At 41.4% G+C, this 24,005-nt stretch overlaps 1 protein-coding gene across 2 annotated transcripts in view; it reads right to left on the reverse strand.

Annotated features, from left to right (window-relative positions):
* The window catches only part of CPA6 (carboxypeptidase A6), a 541,179-nt gene that overhangs the window by 311,472 nt on the left and 205,702 nt on the right, over positions 1–24,005 (reverse strand). The window contains exon 1 of one of the 2 annotated variants that reach the window (XM_058699769.1): positions 15,190–15,563. The exons of the other annotated variant lie outside the window; for it this stretch is intronic. Within the exon in view, the coding sequence (XP_058555752.1) occupies positions 15,190–15,305 (116 nt within the window). The 5' untranslated portion in view covers positions 15,306–15,563. Of the gene's footprint in view, positions 1–15,189; positions 15,564–24,005 lie in introns of those variants that run through there. 2 annotated transcript variants of the gene reach the window in all.

The raw sequence follows: 24,005 nt of genomic DNA on the forward strand, positions 1-24,005 counted from the left end.
GAACTGATTTCCATTGTACTATGAGAAGAATATTAGGAGTAATACTTAACGATGCAATGCATTTACCAGAATCTGAATAACCTATAAATAAGTGGCATGTGTTAAATATAAAAGCTTTTAAGTATTTAAGTCATTCTTTATTTATAGCAATCTTACTGTTACAGAAATGAGACTGGGCCATTATATTGGTTTTGCATCTTTACACTGGTTTAGAAATACTTAATGGGGGCGGGGGGGGGCAGGGGGAGTTGGTTGAATTGGTAATTCCATTTTAGCATTTAACTTTTTTTCCCCCCTCATAAAGAGGCCTTTTCTAGAAAGAACCAACCTACCAGTTGCTGGGCCCATGGTAAGCTATTCATCCTGTAGATGTTCTATAGGGAAGTTTCATTAAAGGACAAAAACAAATGCTTTTTCACATACACATGCGCGCACAAAGGCCAAGATGATGGCAAGTCATTTGGCAGGTCATGTTTTCTGGAGAAACCATTTTCACAACTGGAAGGTAATTCTCCAACCTTGGGACCTTCTTACCATTTCTCAGTTGGTCCTCATCTTCTTCCACAACTCCTTAGCTCAAGTCAGACTTTGACAGATACAAATCCTCACAGAGACCAATTTCCTCACAATTTCTAGCTAGACATTCAGATTTTACTAAAACTTGAATACTGCCATGAGAAACATGCTGAACTCCACTTAAATGCTGTAAATTTGAGGACACTTTGAACCACATGGCACTCTATTTGATCAATTCTGTCTGTTCAAATTTTCATTGTTACATTAAAAAAATTTTTTTTTTAACGTTTATTCACTTTTGAGAGAGAGAGAGAGAGAGAGAGAGAGAGAGAGAGAGAGATAGATAGAGAGCGCGAGTGAGCATAAGAAGGAAAGGGGCAGAGAGAGAGAGGGAGACGCAAAGTCTGAAGCAGCAGACTCCAGGCTCTGAGCTGTCAGCACAGAGCCTGATGCAGGGCTCGAAGTCACGAACTGCGAGATCATGACCTGAGCCCAAGTCAGACGCTCAACAGACTGAGCCACCCAGGCGCCCAATTGTTAGACTTATTTTAAAGGAAGCCAACCTGTATTCTCCAGGGCCATTTGGTTTTTGTGGTGCTTAGAATTTATATGGAGATCTGAACGGGGTAACAGTATAGGAACTGCAAACTTACATTCTTACTGCAGTTAGACAAAGAGGAGCTAAAAGGAAATACATGTACCATAAAAATCGGAGATAAAATGGAAGGCCTTTGGTTCACAAAAATTATTCAAAGACTCAAGAGGTTAAACTCAACATGAATTGAGGACTTAGAAGTCCTGTGTAATTTTAAAGGAGTTCACAGGTTTTCCTTAGAGAATAAAATGACAAAGTCAAGGATTACTTCTCTAAATTTGGTAAAATGGCAATGGCTAACAAAAGTTGACCAGCTGGTGCCCATTCTGGCAACTATACAGGAAATAGCAGCTTGGCCTCAAATCTCCCTAAAATTCAATGCTGTTCAAAACAAATTTTAAGAGGCTGAGAAGCAAAATATCTGTGACCGAAATTGGGTAACCATTTGAGTGATACCTGAAATGCATGGAACAGGGAGACAATGACAGGAGAGTGGGGAATATCACGCAAAGGTACATAGAAGTGGCAGCTCTCCAGATCCCCACATCCCCCCCCCCCCGCTGCCCCCCGCAGCCCTGAGGGGGGCAAATGGTTTCTATTTCTCACTACTGTCTTTATCATTATGAAATCTGGTCTGGCAGAACTGCCTGCAAATGTCAGCAGTTGAATTCCTAAATTTATTAGTTTCCTTCCTTGCCTGCCTTCCCCCTTCCATTCACCTAAACTTCTACTGAACATGCCAAATACTATTTAGAGACTGGTAGAATACAAAGGAAATCTAGCACCTTATTTTCAACTTGCTTGTACAACAATTTTCTTCCTTGAAAAGGAAGGATAGGACACCCACCAGAAGCTACTAATACCCAGCAGTCTGTTGGTGATTGCACTCAAGGACAGATCGAGTACTATGGGATCACTGAGGGGGAGCAATCACAGCTGATTGGTGGGATCAAGGAACCCCTGTTTGAGGAGTAGTGTTTGAACTGGCTCATGAAAGGCAGGCAGGCTCCAGAGGGAGGGAAAAGGAGGGATTACCCAGAATTGTGGGTCACAGAGGAAGAGGTGGAAGGGACTGTGAAAGGTTTTACAGTACAAAGAAAAAAAAGAGTTATTTGAAAGGGAGGGGTGGGGGGGGGGAAGAGTAACTACTACCATCAATAGCTCAGTTGCAGCCATGCCCACTTGGTGCTTGTTTTCCACAGGAGTTCTCCAACATTACGCTTACAATATGTTAAAGCCCATATTGCTAGATCCACCCCAGAAGTTTTTTTTGTTTTAATGTGGGGCAGATTCTGAAGCAGACTCCAGGCTCTGCACGGTCAGCACAGAGCCTGAAGCAGGGCTTGAACCCACGAGCTGGGAGATCATGACCTGAGCCAAAGTCAGAAGCTTAACTGACTGAGCCACCCAGGTGCCCCCACCCCAGGAGTTTCCTCACAGGGAGTTGGGGGAGGGGATTAGTGGGTGACATGAAAATCTGCATTTCTAAGAAGTTCCCAGGTGATGCTGATGCTGCTTGTCTGAGGACCAATGTCGAAGGATATATGGCAAACAGGCTATTTGCCATTTCTATTTGCTATTTCCTCTGCCTGGAAATTTCTATCCTCAGATATTCACATGGCTCCTAGGCTTTTATTCTTTTCTCTTGACATTCTTTATCCCTGATCTACACTTTATCTTCATAATCTTTATCTTAGCACTATGGTTTAATTTTTTGTCATCTAATTAGAATGTAAATCCAGGAGGGATTTATTCACTAGTGCCTAAAGCAATGCTGTCATTCCGAGCACCTAGATTTCTGTGTTCTTAGGTTTTAAAGTAGTACTGGGCACATGGTTGGCACTCATAGTGTTGACTAGTATCAAACAAAACCCCTAGAATTAATTTAGTCCAAGAGGTAAAACACCTGTCCTCTAAAAACTACCACTGAATAAAGACACATTCCATGCTCATGAATTGGAAAAACGTTAAGAAGTGTCCATACTACCCAAGGCAATCTATGGATTCAGTGCAATCCCTATCAACATTTTTTTTTTTTTTTTTTTTTTTTTTAAACAGAGCTAGAATACTAAAGTTTATATGGAACCACAGAACACCCAAATAGCCAAAGCAATCTTGGGCAGGGAGGGGGAAAGGGACACAAAACTGGAGAGATCACAAGATCAGATTTCAAGATATACTACAAAACTATAGTAATCAAAACCGTACGGTACTAGGGCAAAAACGGGCAAGAGCAACACAACAGTAGAGAACACAGAAATAAACCCACACTTACGTGGCCTACAGACAAAGGAGGAAAGAATATACAATGGGAAAAAGATGGTCTCTTCAGCAAATGGTGCTGGGAAATCTGGTCAGCTATTTAACAAAGAATGAAATGGACCACTTCCACTCACACACCCTCAAAAAACAGATTGAGGGCCTAAATAGGAGACCTGAAAACCATAAAAATCTTAGAAGAAAACCTAGGCAGTAATTTCTTTGATGTCAGCCTTAGCAGTATTTTTCTAGATCAGTCTCCTTAGACAAGGGAAACAAGAGCAAAAACTATTAGGACTCCACCAAAATGAAATGCTTAGTGCAGCAAAGGAAACCATCAACAGGAGAAGGCAACCTACTGAATGGGGGAAGAAACTTGCATGTGATCTCTTCCCATTATGTATTTTAGATAGTAACCCATTGAGAATACAACTCCACAGAATCCCAGGATAATCTGGGTCATCTTTGGAGATAAAGAAAAAGGAAATAGAGGGTTATTTGAAGGGGGAGGAGAAGAAAAAAAAAAAAAAAAAAAAGTACTAACCATCAATAGCTCAGTTGCAACCGTGCCCACTTGGTGCTGGGATTATCCCAGAATAATCCGATTAAAAATAGGCAGAGAACCTAGATATACAGTTCTCCAAAGATGACCTATAGGTAGCCAACAGACACAGAAGATGCTCAACATGACTAATCAGGGAAATGCAGATCAAAATCACATTGAGAGCTCACCCCACACTTATCAGGATGGCTAAAAATCAAAAAGATGTAACAAGTGTCGGTGCGAGTGTGGAGAAAAGGGAACCCTCATGTGCTATTGGTGGGAATGTACACTGGAATAGCTATGCACCATAGTTTTCAGAAACTATGGAGGGTTCTCAGAAAATAGAAATACCCTATGACCCAGTAATTCTTCTAGAGATCTACTCAAAGAAAAGGAATATACTAAGGAGATAGATGTACCCCTGCACTTATTACAACATTCAGAATAGACCAGATATGGAAACAACCCCATTGTGCATTAAGATGTGATGTGTACACACACAGGAATATTTGTCAAAAAAATGGAGGAAATCCTGCCATTCACAACATGGATGGCCCTAAAGGTTATTATGCTAAGTGAAAGAAGTTAGAGAAAAAAAAAAAAAAAAAAAAAAAAAAAAAGCTGATTTCACTTATGCGTTGGAAACAGATTCAGATACAGAGGACACACTGATGATGGCCAGAAGGGAGGGGTGGGGGATGGGCACTATGAGTGAAAGGGCAAGGCTTCTGGAGGCTTCTGGTATGGAATAAAGAAGTCACTGGGATGACATGCACAGCATAGGGAAATAGTTCATGATATTGTAACAACATTGTACAGCGACAGATGGTAGCTACACCTGCTCTGAAGAGCAGAGCGTAAGGTGTCAACTTGCCAAACCACGATGTTGTACACCTGAAGTTAATGGCACTGTCAACTATACTTTGAAAAAACAGTGTTGACTGAATAACAGAAATGGTCTTGGAAAGAGGTGGGACAGGGACCTATGTGGTTTGAGTTAGAGAGGATGGAAGCTGAGAGAACTCAGGCTCTACACCCACATCACCTCCATCTCCTCAGTAATGCTATGCATCTCTGCTCTTATTAGCAAAAGGTTTGGGGTCCGGGATGGGAGGAAGGGAGGTGAAGTAGAGTAAGGGCTTGAATTAACTGGGGAGGTTTTACAAGAACGATTATGAAGGCAAATTAAGTTCTGAGGGGATGAACACCCTCATTTTAGGCAAAGGAAGCCAGGCAGGCTGTATTTCTCTCTGAAACGCAGAAGTAGTTTTTCTATCCAATGGTCTATTAAGATGATTTTCTACTTGTCATTTGCAGTCATTCCCCTTTTACTGACAGAGACCTGAAAATTCACACGGGGGAGTCCAGTTCCCCGTGTCCTGCTTTTCTGTCCTGTAAGTCAAGGGCATAGAATAAATTTTTTCAGCAAGTTTCTTACTCCAAACATCTTGCTACACAGGCTTGTCCCAAATGCCTCTAAACTTCCATATGTTTAGTAATTTTGATGCCAAGTAAATTGCAATCACATCATCCACACATACTTTCCGTGGAAAAAGGACTGATATGGTTAGGGTCTTATTACAGCCTATCATACTACAAACGGTGTCTTCATTACATTCACAAAAATCTCAAGTGGGAACTTAGACATTTAGAGGATTCATGAATTAGATAAGAAAACCTAGAAGGTAGATAGGGGATGTGAAAACATGGCAAATGAGGTCACAAGTACAAGTGGTCACAGGTGAAGTGCAAAAATAAGCATCTGCTGAGGAAACCTCTATGGTACCACACATTCTATCATTTAGCAGTTGGCAATAGAAGGCTGAAGTGCCTTCTATAAAAATAGAAAAGCCACCTGGGTGGCTCAGTTGCTTAAGCATCTGACTCACAGTTTCACTCAAGTCATGATATTGCAGTTTTGAGAGTTTGAGCCCCACGTTGGGCTCTGTGCTTATAGCGCAGAGCCTGCTTAGGAGTCTCTCCTCCCTCTCTGTCCTTCCCCCACTCACGCCGTCTGGGTCTTTAGAAAGATAAACTTGAAACAAACAGAAAAACAAAATACAATGTGTATGTTAAAGGTCCAGGAAGAGTAGGAAGAGGGTGGTCCACCTGATACAGTCACATTTTCATGATCCATTCACATCGTTGGACTAAAACCTCAGCCCTCAAGAAACAGACCCTGCTGCTCACTCTACTTTGAGTACTTCTAACCCTCCTTGGGGATAAGGAATAAGGCATCATTGGTATCGCTGGTACTTGCTAAGCGTAGTGGGAGGAGGAAGGATGGAAGGACTGAAACGATGGAAGAGGACCTCCAATCCTTAGGTAACTGACAGGAAGAGGGAGAAAGGAGCCCCATTTTTTGGCTAAGAGGACACGGAGACATTCTCACAGATCTTTCAGTCCCAAGAAGATGAATCAATTTTATAACTGGTTACCTACATGAGAGCCTTTCCAACTAGTATTAGACAATTTACTTAATACCCTAGTTTATATCCCAATTTACAAAGTACTTCATTTTGTAATATGTTAACAGAGGACACTGGGTAAAGGGTGTATGGGAATGCTCTGCACTATAAAATTTAAATTTAAAAAACAAAACAATCTTTTATCAGGTCATTTAGGTCTTCATAGGACCAGGACTTAAAAAAAAAAAAAAAAAAAAAAAAAAAAAAAGAGGAAAGAAGCCAGCTAACCCAGTGTAGAGGAGACCCAACTCCATTTCTTTTTTTTTTTTTTTTTTTTAAATTTTTTTTTTTTTTTCAACGTTTTTTATTTATTTTTGGGACAGAGAGAGACAGAGCATGAACGGGGGAGGGGCAGAGAGAGAGGGAGACACAGAATCGGAAACAGGCTCCAGGCTCCGAGCCATCAGCCCAGAGCCTGACGCAGGGCTCGAACTCACGGACCGCGAGATCGTGACCTGGCTGAAGTCGGACGCTCAACCGACTGCGCCACCCAGGCGCCCCAACCCAACTCCATTTCTTATGTATAGTGTTGCTCTTCTCATTCCTACCACCTGACATGAAACATGGACATACTCCCCTACCTTTAGTAAAAGCAGGAACAAAACCCGTTCCTCTGGTTGTCAAGTCTCTACTCCTACTTCCCACTTCATGGATAGGCTTCTTGAAATTACAGTCTACACTCCCTGATTTTCTCACATACCATTTGTTCAACTTATGCTCTGGATTTCCCTCACCATTCATTCCACCAAGAGCACCTCTAAGGAGAATACGATTTGAGGTCTTTAATGGCCAAGCCAATGGATACTGCTTTGTTGTATTTAATGTGACTGGCCTCACCTTTCTAGAATATTTCCCTGGGTTTCTTTATTGGCCTTTCTATTTTGTTTCTCTGACTGGCTGTCCCACCCCTCAACCCCACTACCTGGTTCCACCTTGGTTTTGGCACTTTGTTCTTCATGTAATGAGTGCTTCCTAGATGTTCCGTTATACACTTGTGGTTAAGAAATTATATTTATACATAAGTTACTGGCATATATTCCACAGCCTAGAAAGCTCTTGAGCTTCAGAGCCATCTATTCAGTTGGGCACTTTATAGTTACCTCAAACTACAGAGCTGAAGTATTTACCTTCTCTGCAAAGAGCTCAGTTCTGTTACCCAATCCTAAGGATCATTTTACACTATTTCTGCTTATCTCCTTTAGTTACCCAATTGTGAAAACTATGTAATTATTTAATTGGTTCCCTCCTTTCCTTTTGATTACTGTCAGAAGCCAGGCTCTGCCACGTATTGCTGTGGTTACTAGGATATCCATTCTTTTGGCTCCAAATCTTTAGCTTTCAAGTCTTCCCTTCTCAATGATGGCAGAGGGAGCTTTCTTCAGGAGGAAGAAAAAAAGTCCTCTAAATTTCCTTTGTAAAACTCTTGATTAGCACCCTGTCATCTTTGGGAGAAACCAGAACTCCATATTATGGGACATAAAGGGTTTCATGACCTTGAAGGCTTACCTCACCTCTCCTCCCTCCCAGAGAAATGGCATTTTGGCCATAATTACTCTGATTTTCTAGACTTGGACTGAATGCTCACCCGTAGTTCTTTGCACAGGAAATATATTCTCAGTGCCTCGAAAGCCTTAACCTAATTTCTATTTGTTCTTTATGACCGAGAGGAGAGCCAGGTCCTTGGACTCCCAATCATTCAAAAGAAAAATGTAAAATATCTTGCATATTTAATAATTGACTTTGATTCCAGATTCTTATCTTAACTCCTCTCACAGCCAAAGAGGCTTTTTTGACTTTCTCCACTCTTTGTCCTAGATTAAGTGACCCTCTCCTGTACTTGGTCAGCACAGAGTTTTGTCTGTGGGCACAGTGATGCCAGAGTTGAATTGTTTACTTGCCCAAGTTACTCATTACGCCATGCACATGAGCTGCTCCTTTATCTGTAGTCCCAGATGAGCAGAGGGCCAGATACACTACAAATATTTATGGAAATGAAATCCTCCCTCATTAAGCACTTCTCAGCCTTGCCAAATCCCTTTACTTCATCCCCAATAACCCTAGGGAATAGGGAAGACTAAGATTTCTGGATTCACCAAACTGTTTAACAGTTAGGAATGCTACAAGTCCCGCCCAGCTCTGCAAATCTTATTTTGAAGCTGAGCTTCTCCACATATTCAGTAAGGGGACTGAGCTCTTATTCTGTGGTCTCTTTCAGTTCTGACACGGACTTCAAAACCATTTACAGAATAAAAATGCACATTTTGAATCCACGTGAAGTACAGAATTATAGAAGCCCATCTGGATACACTACTTTAGAAGAACCAAGTAGAAGGGAAAATGGGTTGGTAGTTATTAAGTATCAGGGTGACCATGGAGAGATGCTGATTTCCTAGTGTGTTCTCCCCAACACCCCCCTTCTCCACCTCCAGCCATTATTTCATAGTCTTCTATGCAGCCAAAGGCCTCTAATCAACTGTGGCCAGTAGGGAGGGACATTAAAGGACTGTTGTCTTAAAGGAGAGTGACTGACCCTTTCTATGGGCCTGCTGGCTGGACTCCAAGAGCTCGAAGATTCACTGAATCACACTTGGGAGTGTTGAGCGTAGCAGAGAGACAGGACAGAGAGCCTAGTTCTCTGGTACCACCAACTATACCCGCATGAATTTCTAAAGAAGAAATTTCTTGTTTAAACCATCGAGATTTGGGGTTACAGAAAAAGAAACCTACAACTCCACAGTATCCTCAATAACAGATAATATTTTACTATTTCCAAAGTACATGGAGAAAAAAAATATTTTACTATTTTTTTTTTCCTCCATGTACTTCGAAAAACAGTAATTTTGCCGAAGACAGCCACTTAGAAGTTTGCTTGAACTTTTAGTAAAATCATTTATGAAATTTACTACCCAGAACTACCTGAAAACTTCATAGTTTACATTCTACTTTATCCTAAGAAGCTGATGCCCAGAGGCAAATTGGGCAGGGATGTTTGGCAATGCAAATTCTAATCCTATAAACCAGTCATCTGAGTGCTCATAATGAACATAACAAGTCACAATACATTCTCTGATCAGTGGTTCCATTTACACAGGCAAAAAAATTTAATGCTTTATGTAGCTTTTACAATATAGACTGAAGTTCTGAAATAGTAACCTCCTTCCTGGCTTTTCAGGGAGTGGAAGTGATTATGCTTAATGGTATTACCCAGAATGTATCTGGGTGCCATACAATAAAGGCTCCATTATCAGATTGGGCTCCAAGGAGAAAGTGGTCCAGAAGCACATAAAACACTTCTCTACTAGCTCAGTGACAGAGGGAATGCAGATCCCAGACAGGCAGTACTCCATGGGGAGCTCAGGTCAGAGGAATAGAGACCTGCAGCATTGCAAGCAAAGCAAGAGGCCTCAACACACAGAGGAGACTGCAGGGAATAAAGCTTTGGGTATAAACAGCTGATAACCAGCACCTACAAGTTGCACTTTGATCTAATGCAGAAGGAAAACTAAAGTTATTCTCCCGTTTATAAGGGCCAAGAACTCAAAGGAACTTCCAGAGAATACTGAAGAACTATTTTATTGGCCACATGCTGACTTGTGAAGAATAGGTTCAAAACCAGCCTTAAAACCCACTGTACATCCTTAATTCCTAATGCCCCAAATCTGTATCACACACATTTCAATCTATCATTCATGATCTGAGATGGCTCATTCTTGCTTTAGGCACTCATGATGAATGGAGCCTACCTGTTTTAAGGATGAAGCAATGCTGAAGCTATTTCTCTGACCTGATATAGAGGAGTCTCGAGGCTGAGGAAGAGTGAAATCAAGACAAGAGGACCAGAGAGACTGACAAAGAGGCCTTGAAGGCCAGGCAAAGGATTCTAGATTTGATGTGGTTGGCAACAGGGAGCCACAGATCTTGGACTAAAAGAGAAACACAGTCTTATTTTAGGAAGATCATCAGTGTGATAATGGACTAAAGGTAGATCAGGAGAAAACTACCTTAATCTAGGCTGAGATAAGGAAATACTGAACACAACTGGTAGCTGTTGCAAAGGAGAGGCAAGGACAAGTAGGATACTTTTTATAGGAATATAAGGAGCTAAATTTGCTCTGAGTAGTTGAGGACGTGAAGTAAAGCTCATTAAAAAGGAAAATATAGTGAATAAGAAGGCTGAACCCATGATTTACCATCCAAATAAGGACCCTGCTCAGACTGAAATGGGGCATTGCCAATTACCAGGCCAGAACAGCAGATTGCCAGTCTTGGGCAAATCAGGATTTCTGACCATCCTACCAGAAAAGAGCTTTAACTGCCAACATAGAGGAGGACTCAGATTCGCACAATCAATTTGATCTCCAACTCTAGCCCCAAGTTTCTGGAAGTTAAGGACATTAAAATGAAGCCACCATCCAGGGTTAAGAATAAAAAGCTGCTGTTGAGACATTTAGGGGAATAACCAGAGAGGTAAGGTGGAAAATACAAGGCCTCTGAAATTCAATCTATGCTACTGAGTCACTGGATTTCTCAGTTATCTCTTCAATAAGTCACATCCCAATTGGGAACCTCCTTGCTTATAGCATTTCAAGGACCAAATGGCTTTAAAACAACCACTACCACCCCTTTATTTCCTTCAAGTCTTCCATCTCCAGATCCTATGTCCATGAAGGACTAGTGAAGTTGACAAGTTACTAGGGTGGGGGGTGGCAGTGGGGACAACAGGGTTGGGGCTGGGTATGTGGGTATAGCATGAACCCTAAGCAGAATGCACCAGCTGGCTAGTGGGCTGGAACCAGTCCTGCACACATGTACCTATGGTCATGGGAAAGATACTTAGTCCTTGAAGCTGCTCCCCTAAGAGGGGAAATAACCACACAGAGACAGGGGTCTTCAAAATGGGCAGGGCAGAATGAGGAAGGAGTGTGTGAGGTCTTGGCAGGCAGATCAATACCAGTGGGTTCAAGATCTTGGCAGCAGGACATATGCTCTCTCCTCCCCAGCTGAGCTATAGCAGGGCTGGGGGACCAGAAATAGGCAAGGCCTGGAAGAGATTTCTATTCCTCCCTTCTCGGTTCAGAGATTACTTCAATACTTATAGTCTGATCATCCCATACAACATTTATACATTGTCTACTAAGGGTGTGGGGCTATTTTCTTTACTAAGCAAAGACCATCAGCATGGACTTTGTTGGTCACGGTTCTTGGCACAAGGTATTACTTGAAGGAAGGCACACATCCATGGCTACTTTCTGTGCTTTGTAGTGACCATCTAAAATTCCTTCATCTTCCATTTCCTATCCCTTATTAGAAAAGCAGGTAGACATCAGTGACTCCTCACCCTAGATAAGAGCCCCAACTAAACCTTCAGTTTTATCTACATAATCCACACCTTATCCTGAAACTAGCAGTTCCCCAAACAAGGTTAAACCTTCAGTTTTCCTTAAGAGTTCTTTCCCTCTCCCTCCCCCGTATCCAGACAGGGGATAGTGTGAAATAGAGCTTGTCAGGTCACGCCCAGCTGGGTTAGAATCCGATCTCTGCTCATATAGTGACTTTGGGTTAGTTAGCTCTGAACTTGGGTTTTACCCAGTCTGTACCTCATTTAGCTTATCTGGAAAACAGGGATACCCAGAATTACATGAGGTTGTTCAGAAATTTTTAAAACAGTTGATATCAAGTATTGGAAAGTATTAGCTACTTTATTACCCTGTTAACTTAGTGTCAAGAACCATACAATAACTTCCTATTGCATTCAATCCTCACAATTTGAGGAAGGTTCTCCGATTATCTCCATTATCCCAGATAAGGAAACGGAGGGTCAGAGAGGTTACGGAGCTTGCCCCCAGGTAACAGAGCTACTAACAGTGGCAAAGCAGAAATGGAAACCCAGGCAGTTGAACTTCTGGACTTTTAAACGTTACGCTCATTGACTGGCAAGAAGAAGATACTGTAGTTCTTAAAATCATACCCACTTTGATTTTACACCATCTCCAGAATTTGTTTCGTGGTCTTAGAGTATACGCACACATGCGCACAGATTTCAGGTGATGCACAAGATCCTTGTTTTTTTGCTTCAGATATAATCACAGAACGAATAGTCTGCTTCCAGGAATTCATGGCAAGGGTGGGGGGGGGGGGGGGAAGGCAGTGTTGCTTGTGTAGGAATCCCACTGACTGGTGTTAAAGACAGAAATGTTCGACTATGGATTTGTAATCCCTGAAGTCTTCTGACAGTATCCATCAATACCATTTGAAATTTGTGTACTTGGCTTCATTCTTTTTCTACGTATTAAGATTTCTCTTGTAAATATGTAATACAGCTCTCTAAAAAGGTATTAACTTTTGTCAAGTTTTCCTGGTCTAATTCCTCCCCCACCCCCAGATGATTTAATTTGCCACTTACTAAGCATTATACAATTGGCATTACACAACTGTTAATAGTTTATGTAGAAAGAGGACTGAGCTCATTAGCTGCACTCAGGAAGCATGCTGGTCTGCCTGGAGTGTTCTGTTTTATTCAGGTAGAGAGTCCCACAAATGATAATTGCTTATTAGATTCAACCAAGACATACAAAAGTGATTTACTAACATTCAAGAAATAGGGGTGCTCCAGGGGTGCCTAGGTAGCACAGTTGGTTAAGCATCTGACCCTTGATCTCAGCTCAGGTCATGATCTCACAATTTGGGAGTTCGAGCCCCTCATAGGGGCTTAACTATTCCACCAGGTCATCCATCAGGTTTTTAGTGTTTAAAAAAAAAGTATTGCGAGAGGGAGGGAGAATCCAAGCAGGACGCGAGGCTCAATTTCATGACAGTGAGACCCTGACTGGGTCAAGAGACCCTTAACAGACTGGCCACCCAGGTGCACCTTCATCAGGTTTTTATTTGCAGAAGAGCTAGACTTGCACAAAGTAGTTCCTGAGTAAATAAAGCAAAATAATCCCAAACCAAAGTGGCATTTCTGTCTTTGGTAAGGAGAGAATGAGAATAAAGCAAAGTTAAAACCCATTTTTGATGGAAGTGTTCTGAGACACTCCTGGTTTTACAGCAACTCTAGGCTTCCACAGTGATGGACAAGGCTACTTTCAGTTTTGAGTGTTTCAGCTTTTTCCTCCAACTTTCAGACATTTGGTAATTTATACATTTGGGACTTACATAGCAGCCAAAGGGAAAACAGCAACTGAGGCTTTCAATGCAGAACAGACAAGGTAGTTCAGCTTCCTCCAGAAAGGTTCCAGTGGTAGCAAACCCTAAAGCCAAGTCTCCACTATTGGCCTCATTTCCTCTAAGCGGCACTTAGGGAAGAGCACACACCTGCTCCTCTGAACCAGGTCTGGGAACTTGGTCAACACCACATAACTGAGATAATGAAGAACAGGGCCACAGCTGAATGGAGGAGCAATCCTAGGTCACACGGGCCCCGAGATAGATTATCATCTGGTCTGACGCCAGCCAGGAGAGTCGGTAAATTCTACAGCCGGGCCTGCACCACCAGTCATTAAACATGGTTCCCTTGCCCAAATCTCCAAGGGCAATGACATTACAGAATGTAAAGCCTGTACCATGTGTCTAGGAGTCTGGAAAGCAGCCTTCAGATGTTCATGCCTTTCTGTGCCTCCCGGGAACACCCTGGTGTAAAAACTGGGGATTGAGTTATCTATAGCCCTTATCTCAGCCAATGCCTCCACCCCCAGCCTACACCCCCTAAAATGGAGGGCAGCTTTTCTGAACTTTCCTCTGCAAGCACTGTATTCAAGAGACACAGTGAAGGCAGTGCTTAGATTCTTTGAGCAAGGGAAACATTTGCTTTCTCAGGGTCATACTTCTGAACTCTTCTTTACACCATTCCTGTTAACAACAACTTTGCCTTAAGATCCCAGGCACTACCTGGTCCTAGTCCACATCTAGGTGAAAAACTTTCCTCAACTGGTAGTTATTGTAAGATTGGGTCAAAAGATCCAAGACCTGGTTTTCCTCCTCTGTAAAATGCAATTGAACTAGGTGAGCCATCGAAGGTTCATTCCTGCTTTAAAAATGCAGCAATGCCCTAACTTCCAGATTCAAAGAACCACCCCCCTGCAAATAGGAGCAAAGCGCTTGCCGCATATTCCACAGCAAGCTTTCAGAATAAAGTGCATAGTCACACTGCTTTATACGCAGCCCTGGGCCTCCTTATGAGAGGCAAACATGAAGTACCCTAACCTGTGTGGGGGTGGGGAGGTACCTCATTGTTTTCCCCGTTTAAATTCCTCCCTTGAGAAAAATACAATAGCTTCACAATTGGCTACTTTTATTCTGCTTATTTTGAGTTGGCTCATTTGCATTGTTCAGATTTGAAGATCTAGTAACTACTCCGTAGGTTAGCAAGTACGCCCGCACACTCTCGCGCACCGTTCTCAATCACTATGGAGTTTCAACCACTCCTGTGTACAATTCTGAAGAAGTCTTCATTTTCAGGTCATAGTTCACATGAAACAACAGCATCTTTACTACGGAGCATCAACCAAGGCAAACACCGCAAATACTGGCCGTGGCTCCTCCAAGGACAGAATCTCATCCAACTGCGGGCCACAGGCTGGCACACTATCAGAAGTATGAAAAGCTACAGTTGGGACCGTCACGTTCTCTCAGTGAGCTAAACCCAAGAGCCGGGAGCTGCACGCATATTTTACGTTAGGTGACCAGGAAAGTGTACAGATTCACACAGAAACCACAGACGTGGGGAAAAAAGTGAGGCATGTTCAGGAGCAAATCAGCCCCCTCCTCCAACTAAAAGCCATATAGGGAATGAAAGTCGCTCCACTCACCCAGCGTAGCGGTTGCTATAAAGGTGGCTGTGCCCTGGTTGCAGAATCTTCAAAAAGAGCAGGGAGAGAGGCAGAAAAGCAGCTGTCCGGCTCCTAGGCTTCCGGAGGAACGTCATGGTGTTACAAGGAGAGGAGCTGAAAGTTACTTACAGCAGTCACCCGAGGCTGGAAGGAGCTCACAGTGCCGCCCCCCCCCCCCCCGCCATGGGCAAATGCTCTCTGGGAAGGGGTGGGGGGAGAGAGCTAAGAGTAAAATGTGACACTTCTTTCCAGCCACAGGGGTGAAAAAAAGTCTAAGCAGCCGAGGAAGGGAAGTTGCTATTAAGACTTGGTCTTGGGACGAGAAGCAGCAGCACGCACTGCCCAGCAGCTGAGCCTGATCCTCAATTAGGCTCCCCTAGAAGGGGCTGGGCCTCCCCTGTGCTGACTCATGGCTGGGGTTCCCCGGGTGCTGCATCCTTTGAGTAACTCCTCTCTAGGTTTTTATTTGTCTCTTGCTTGACAGCTTTAGGCCCCTGGCTTTTCTTGGACCTTTCCCTTTCTATTACCTTCCACAGCGCAGGACCCTCCTCTGAATGCAAATGATTTGCCCCAGTTTGAGCTAAACACGTAGGCATACGTAGAACATTCCAGGCTTAAGGTTTTGATCTACCATAACAAATTTCTACATGGATTCCACATACTGAAATGCCTGGTGAAGAGCCCTAACGAGTTCGTGCCCAAGGGTAAGCCCAGCCCCTGCACCTGAACAGACAGCCTGGTCCCGGCTCCTACCTGTATGAAGAGGCAGCCGCTTCGCTGGGCTTCCGGAAGCTCTTCCTACCCACTCCCTGTCAGCAGCGCCCAGACCCGCCGCGATTTCAGAGGTTCTTATAGGGAACAGGAGGCTTCCACGTGCTTTACTACCTTCTCTCACATTTGGAATCATTTAGGAAGCCAGACCATTTAAATCAGAACTCCTGGGGGGTGGGATCAGTAATTTAAAAGCCTCCTCAGGTGATTGCAGTGTTCAACCACCACGTTGGTCTAGAGCGGAGCTTCTCAAACTTTAACAGGCATAGAAATCAAATCACCTGTGGATTGTTAAACTGCAGCCTCTGATGCAGTAGTTTGGGCCTGGGGCCTGAGATTCTGCATTTCTAACAAGCTTTCAGGTGATGCTCATGCTGCTGATGTTTCCACCACATTTTGAGCAGAGCTGTACTTGAGAATGAGGTCTGCTTTTTCTCCTCTCTCTCAAAACTAGGTGGGAATAAAAACCTTTGATGATGAAAAAGGCATTTCTTTTTTTTATCCACTTGCTCCTACCCAGATATACCAGAAAACCCATCTGGGGGCATGTACTTTGCTCTAGTAAATAAGAACGGCGTTATCTAGAGTGACTCCTGTTATTCCCCATGCCAAGGCCCTGTACTACTCTGGAAGAGAGTGGGAATCAGTGTCTCTCTACACACTCACTCAAACACTTTCCAAATTTCCTGAAGAGTCATAGCCAAGGATTCTGTACCCTCTAATATTATAGCCAGAACACTGTTTAGAAGAGAACGTACCCAATCTTTCCCCATGGTCTCTACATGGGGAGTTGAACCAAACTCACAGGAGTTTGGTTTATAACACAGCTGAAATGATTTTCAGTTAAAATGATTCTCTAAGGCTTTCTTAACTACCCCAGGATTAGTTTAATCTCTTCTCTGTGACCCCCTAATACCTGTATGTTTTCTACTGTAGGGTATAGTACATTGAATTGAAGTATTTGCCTCGTTCTCTCTCGAGGCTGCCTTCTCCTTGAGTGTAGAACGGTACCCCTTTCATCTTTGTACGCACTTCCTTCTATCTCCTAGAGAGAACACAATGTTTGCTGAAGCAATGATCAGCAATGTTTGTTGAGTGAATGATGAACCTGAGAAGGGATTCATTCAACATTTACTCTGTGACTTCTGTATCCACACAGAGGAAAGGATGGAGGCTCTTGAGGAGTGCATGGTCCCAGGTCTCCTGGTTTTGTTTCTTGTTTGTTTATGTTGTTGTTTCCTTCCCTCGTGACTTTCTGGCCCAATGCTCTGGTCTTTGTAAAGTGGTCAGGCTGTTCTGCAAGGTTCATGGTGATGCTTCCTGGGGCCATTGTGACAAGGTCAAGAAAGCCTGTGTAACTATGAATGAACTGTGGAAATAAGAGGTTATTTTGTAAATAAAACACTTCATTCCTTTGCATTTCATTATGTCAGAACAATGTATAAATCTGTCATATTATATCACAACATTAAACTAGGAATGTTCGGTCTCTGACTGGGGATTAAGCTCATCCTCAAATCATTCTGAAGGATTCAATCCAGTGAGCACGTTCAGCAAAGACTCTGCAGACTCTGAGACCAGGGTAATCATTTCCTGGACCATCAAAAATGCAAGAGACCCTGGAGACATCCTGTGGCCTTCCTAAAAATTTCAGATCAAAGAGAAATTCTCAAACAATAGAAGTCATTCCTAGCAATCTTCCTCTGGTTTTCTAAGGACCAGGTTATCTGATCAAACTTCTCCTGGATTAGATAAGCTCCCATAAAATGAGTGATAAATGGAGTCCATTTAGCAAGTGGGAGGGGAAGAGAATGGCTTTACAGATAGATTCAAAGATAAAAGTCCCATTTTTTAGGCACTGAGAGGGAGTGAATTATTAAACCAGTTAGAGATTTGGACATGGAAAGATGAGAATTTCTATTTATTGACTATGCCTTTGTCATATTTTAGTGGAAGAGTGAAATGTTTTAAAAAGAAATACTACCCTACAGAGAAGCAAAAGGAAACTACAGTTGGAAAAGAAAATGTCATTCTTGATTTGGGTGCATTGTTGTCCATGATTAGTAAGTTTTTTTTATTGAAGTGTAGTTAGCACACAATATTATTTTAGTTTCATATGTATAACATAGTGATTCAACATCTATATATATTATGAAATAGTGACCACAATTAGTCCAGTTACCATCTGTCACCACAGAAACCTAATACGACATTGACTATATCCCCTATGCTGTACATTATTATTGCTGTGGCTTATTTATTTTATAACTAGAAGTTTATACCTCTTGGTCCCCTTCACCTATTCACCCCCCTCCCTCCACCTCCAAATCTTCCTCTCCTCTGGAAACCATCATTCTGTTTTGTTTATCTGAGTCTGGTTTTGTTTTGTTGTTTAAATTCCACACATAAGTGAAATCATACAGTATTTGTCTTTCTTGGTCTGACTTATTTCACTAAGCATAATACCCTTTAGGTTCATCCATGTTGTCATAAATGGCGAGATTTCATTCTTTTTTTATGGTTATTACTGTTGTATATATATATGTATGTATATACCACATCTTCTTTATCCATTCATCTATTGACAGACACTTTGGTTTTTTCTGTGTCTTGACTGTTGTAATTAATGTTGCATTGAACATGGGAGTGCATATATCTTTTCAAGTTAGTGTTTTCATTTTCTTTTTTTTCTTTATTAAGTTTTTAATTTAAATTCTAGTTAGTTAACATACAGTGTTCTATTAATGGTATATTAGGGGCATAATACAGTGATTCAATAATTCTATACATAGTGCTCATCATGATAAGTGTACTCTTTAATCCCCATCACCTGTTTCAAACATCCTCCTACCCACCTCTGCTCTGGTAACCATTAGTTTGTTCTCTACAGTTAAGAGTCTATTTCTCGGTGTGTCTTTCTCCCCCCCCCCCCCCCGCCCCCCGTTACTTGTTTGTTTTGTTTCTAAAATTCCACATACAAGTGAAATCATATGGTATTTGTCTTTCTCTGACTGACTTATTTCACTTAGCACCATATTCTCTGGCTCCATCCGTGTTGTTGCAAATGTTAAGATTTAATTCCTTTTTATGACTGAGTAATATTCCATTTTGTATATATACCACATCTTCTTTATCCATTCATGTATCAGTGGACACTTGGGCTGCTTCCATGGTTTGGTTATTAAAAATAATGCTGCAATAAACATAGGGGTGCATGTATCCCTTTGAATTAGTGTTTTTGTATTTTTTAGGTATATACCCATTTGTGCAATTACTAGATCATAGAGTAATTCTATTTTTAGCTTTTTGAAGAACCCCCATACTGTTTTCCATAGTGACTGTGCCTATTTACATTCCCACCAACAGTAAGAGGGTCCCTTCTCTCCACAATCTGGCCAACACTTGTTATTTCTTGTTTTTCTGATGATAGCCATTCTGACAGGTATAAGGTAATATCTTATTGTGGCTTTATTTTGCATTTTCCTGATGGTTAATGATATTGAGCATCTTTTCATGTGCCTGTTCATGTGCCTGTTGGCCATCTGTGTCTTCTTTGGAGAATTGTCTATTCACATCTCCTGCCCATTGCTGATTACATAACGTTAATGCCCTTTTTCAATCTGAATTCTATGATGTTGTAGGGAAAGATTTTGGAAAACATTTTCTTAAATATATGAATGAAAGCCCTGAAAATTTATTTTGGTAAAGATAAATGGAGGAGAAGTTAAATGGGTATGGTTAGGCAACCCCCCAATTACCTCAGTTGGTTTTGTGCTCATTCCTCAATGTCTTATTAACACAGACCTGTTGCTTGTCAGGCATCTTTTATGGCCTTTTGCTATTGTTCCAACACATGAGGAATTGGCACATGTGATGTTAAGTTACTGCCGTATGCAGTCTTGGCAATTCTGTGAAGAATGTTGTGAAGCTTCCTTTAACAATGCATCACTAATGACTCCCACCCAACTCTCTTATTCAACACCATCAGCCATCCCTTCTTGCCTCTACATCTTTAATCTTTCTCTTGTCAACTATCCATATTTCTCCTATCTTTAAATGCAACCTACCTTTCTTCTATTTCCAGACTTCTCAAAAGCACACTCTTGAATTCTGACAATATGCTTTCCATCCCTACTTATGATGCTTATTATTATTATGCTTATTAGTATGCTTTCCATCCTGAACACTTATGAAACTTTCTCTTAAAGATCCATGGTTATTTCTAAGTGGGAAACCCTTTGTTGTCATTCTGCATTTGTAGGTTTCTAAGGCTATTTATCACCACCACCACCACCACGCCCCTGCCCCATTTGAAACTCTTCTTTTTTGTGACTGGGGACATTGTCTCCTCTATTCCTCTCTTTCTTAGAGTCCCTCTCCTATTTTTTAACTGCTTACAAAGTTGACATTCACAGGGGTGTTGGCCCTCTCTCTTCTTGATGTGCTGTGGACAGAAATGGCTGGAATAGTTTTGTGGATGAGACTGACTTGATGTGGGTCTGGAAGGGGAGGAAGGGTTTGGCTGTATTGAGATAGGAAAGCTGGAGAGAGGTGGCCATTATTATCAAGGAAACATCATAAACAAATACAAAGGATGTGGTCCTTGAGGTTGTGAAAGTTGGTGCTGGTGGAAGAGCTAGGTAGATAAATAAATACAGAGTTACACTTGGTGGTTGAATTAATTATATGCAAACAAATCACAGATTCTGTGACAGAAAGTTAAGGGGGAGTAGATTACATATGCAGGGTGTTCTGAGGAAGTGGGCCTTCAAAGCAAATATGAAGAGCCGGCCATAGCAAGAAAAGGGTGGTGGTGGGAGTGAGGGTGAAGACGAGACCATTGCTGGTAGAGGGAATAGCATAGGCAAAGAAGTCCTGTTCAGAATTTACAGTCCTTTCTCCAGTCAAGACAGGATAAAGAGCAGCATTCAGGGTCCTAAGTTTGGCCTTCAAGGCCCTTGAAAACATTTTCATTTTTATCTTCTTCAATATTTTCTGAATACTCTGTATCTTTTCCTTCCTCTGGGTTGGCTTACATTTATTTGATAATAATAGCCATCTCTCTCCAGCCTTCATGTCTTCTATCCAGCCAAATCCTTCCATTCCTTCTAGGTACAGTTCAAGCCAGTCTCATTTATTGAAACTGTTCCAAGACGATTTCTGTCCACAGTGCTCACCTTCTAAGCACTGATATAGTCATTCATGTACACCCTTATGTTCTGGTGTATATAGACACTTAATTCAGTATTACCATTTATTATAAACTGCTTGAGGGGAGGCACTCTATTGTGTACATCTTCATGTTCCACAGTGCCTGGAGTTCTGCTGGATCCATAGTTGACATCCATTAACAACCAAGTTGTTGGCTTACCTTTCAGCTTAGACCTCCTGGGACCTTTCAACTGTTAAGGGGAGCCCTTGTCTAGAACCCCAGAATGCACCCTTATCCTTGGCTAGCTCTCTCACAAAAAGAGTCTTGCTCACTAGGATGAAAGAGCAATTTGAAGCAAGTGTTATTGATGCACAAACCTATTATTATATTTTTAAGCACTTGTAATTATGTTACAAAGATGTTTTATAGAATTTATGGAGCAAAGCCAAAGTATTCTAATGCAGGAAGGTGGGAACAAGTTCTGTCTGCTGAGTCCAAGCAGCCAAAGAGACTTCCCATCTTCTCCCTCTCTTTGCCTTTTCTTTCTCTCCCTCCTTCCCTCCTCTTCTCCCTCCTGGCTCCCCTTCCTTCCTGAGACCTGTCTCCAAGGTTCTTATGAAGAGAGACGGTAGGGAAAACATAGTAGATAAAAATACTTTAAAGATTACTACTTCAAATGACAGAGAAAGGATGTTTGTGTTATACTGTTTGTAACATTAAGTGCTTTAATGAAAATTAAGAAATTTGAGATGGATGGAGCATAAAATAGAGATTAAGAAAGTTTGATTAGAATAAAGTCTAAAGCAGGGCACCAGGGTAGCTCAGTCTGTTAAGAGTCTGACTCTTGGTTTCAGCTCAGGTTATGATCTCATGGTTCGTGAGATCAAGTTCCACATGGAGCCCCATGTCGGGCTCTGTGCTAACACCATGGAGTCTGCTGGGTATTCTTCCTCTCTCTCTCTCTCTCTCTCTCTCTCTCTCTCTCTCTCTCCCCTCCCTTTTTCTGTCCCTACCCCGCTTGCACATGCATGCACACACACTCTCTCAAAATAAATAAACTTGAAAAAAGGATAAAAGTCTAAAGCAACAGTAAAGCAAATGATTGAAGAGCTACTCTTTTATCCATTTGCCTAGGGCAACAGTTGAACAAAAGACAAAAACAAATAAGAATGGAAAAGTAATGACAGAAAAGACTCAAATATAAACAAGACTTTTACAAAAAAGATGAGGTAGAGGGGAAATTTCAGATGTAACAAAGATCAAGAGAGTAGGTCATGGAATCTGGCCTGAGAAAGAAAAGCCGGGAGGAATGAGGGAAGTCAGGCAGGCAGTAATGCTTTGTGGTCAGACCACTGGACACTCAGGCAGAGGGAGAAGAATGTTTCCCTGGTGCTGAAGGACAGAAAGAGTAAATAGAAAAATAAAGGAGCTCTATTCCAATTAGCTTAGAGATAAATGTATACTTTGAATATCTCTAAAATTCCAAGAAAATATGGTATTTGAGCTAATAATACTTTTAGTGTGCTACAGCTTTTTTTTTAAAAAGCACTCTTGCAGAAACTCAGAAACATTTTAAGAATCCATGTTCACATAATTAAGGTAAAACTTTGGCAAATAGGACTGAGTAATTTTGGTATGATAACAGCAATATTTACCAATGTTGAATATAATATAAAAGTGCATTTTTAAAATTCTATTTGGGCATGCTTTATCTAAACTTATAAAGGTATACTGATTGTGTATAAAAATGTGAATCTGTGTATGTAAAATTCATTAATATTCAAAACACTAAATTGAAACTATTTCAATAGGAATCATGTTTTCAAGTATGCCAGCTTGACGATAATTTCTAAGATCTTTAGGGAACTTAATAATAAAAAGACAAATAACAACTTGAAAAATGGGCAAAGGAAGAGGTTAGAGTGGGAGAGAGCCAAAGCATAAGAGACTGTTAAAAACTGAGAACAAACTGAGGGTTGATGGGGGGTGGGAGGGAGGGCAGGGTGGGTGATGGGTATTGAGGAGGGCACCTTTTGGGATGAGCACTGGGTGTTGTATGGAAACCAATTTGACAGTAAATTTCATATATTAAAAAATAAAAAATAAAAAATAAAAAAAGAAAAATGGGCAAAGGATCTGAATAAACATTTCTTTAAGGAATATATACAAATGACCAGGAAGTACATGAAAAAGATGCTCAACCTCATTAGTCACTAGGGAATTGAAATTAAAAACCACAATGAAATACCACTTCACACACACTGAGATGGCTGTAATCAAAGACAATAATGAGTGTTGGTGAGAATGTAGAAAAATAGGAACCCTCAGACATTGCTTGCATGAATACAAAATAATTCAGCTGCTCTGGAAACTGTTTTGTAGTTCTTCAAAAATTAAATGTAGAGTTACCATATGAGCCAGAAATTTCAGCCGCTAGGTTCCACTTAAGAAAATTCAACCGTATGTTCATATCAAAACTTGTACACAGATGTTTATAGAGGCATTATTCATAATAGCCCCGAAGTAGGAACAACCCATATACTCACCAACTGATGGAGACATAAACATATTGTGGTATATTCATACAATGGAATATTATTTGATCATAAAAAGGGAGAAAATTTTGATACATACTGCCAAAAACAAAAGGCCACATGTTGTAGGACTCCATTTATATGAAATGTACAGAGTAGGTAAAAGCAAATAGACATACAGGTAGTATATTAGCAGTTGTCAAGAGTGGGGGAAAGGGGAAAATGGGAAGTTACTGCTAATGGGTATGGGGTTTTCTTTTGAGAGTGATGAAAATATTCTGGAATTGGGTCATGGTGATGGTTGCACAATCTTGTGAATATACGAAAAGCCACTGAAA

Source organism: Neofelis nebulosa, chromosome 14 (genome assembly GCF_028018385.1).
Source record: "Neofelis nebulosa isolate mNeoNeb1 chromosome 14, mNeoNeb1.pri, whole genome shotgun sequence".
NCBI lineage: Eukaryota > Metazoa > Chordata > Mammalia > Carnivora > Felidae > Neofelis > Neofelis nebulosa.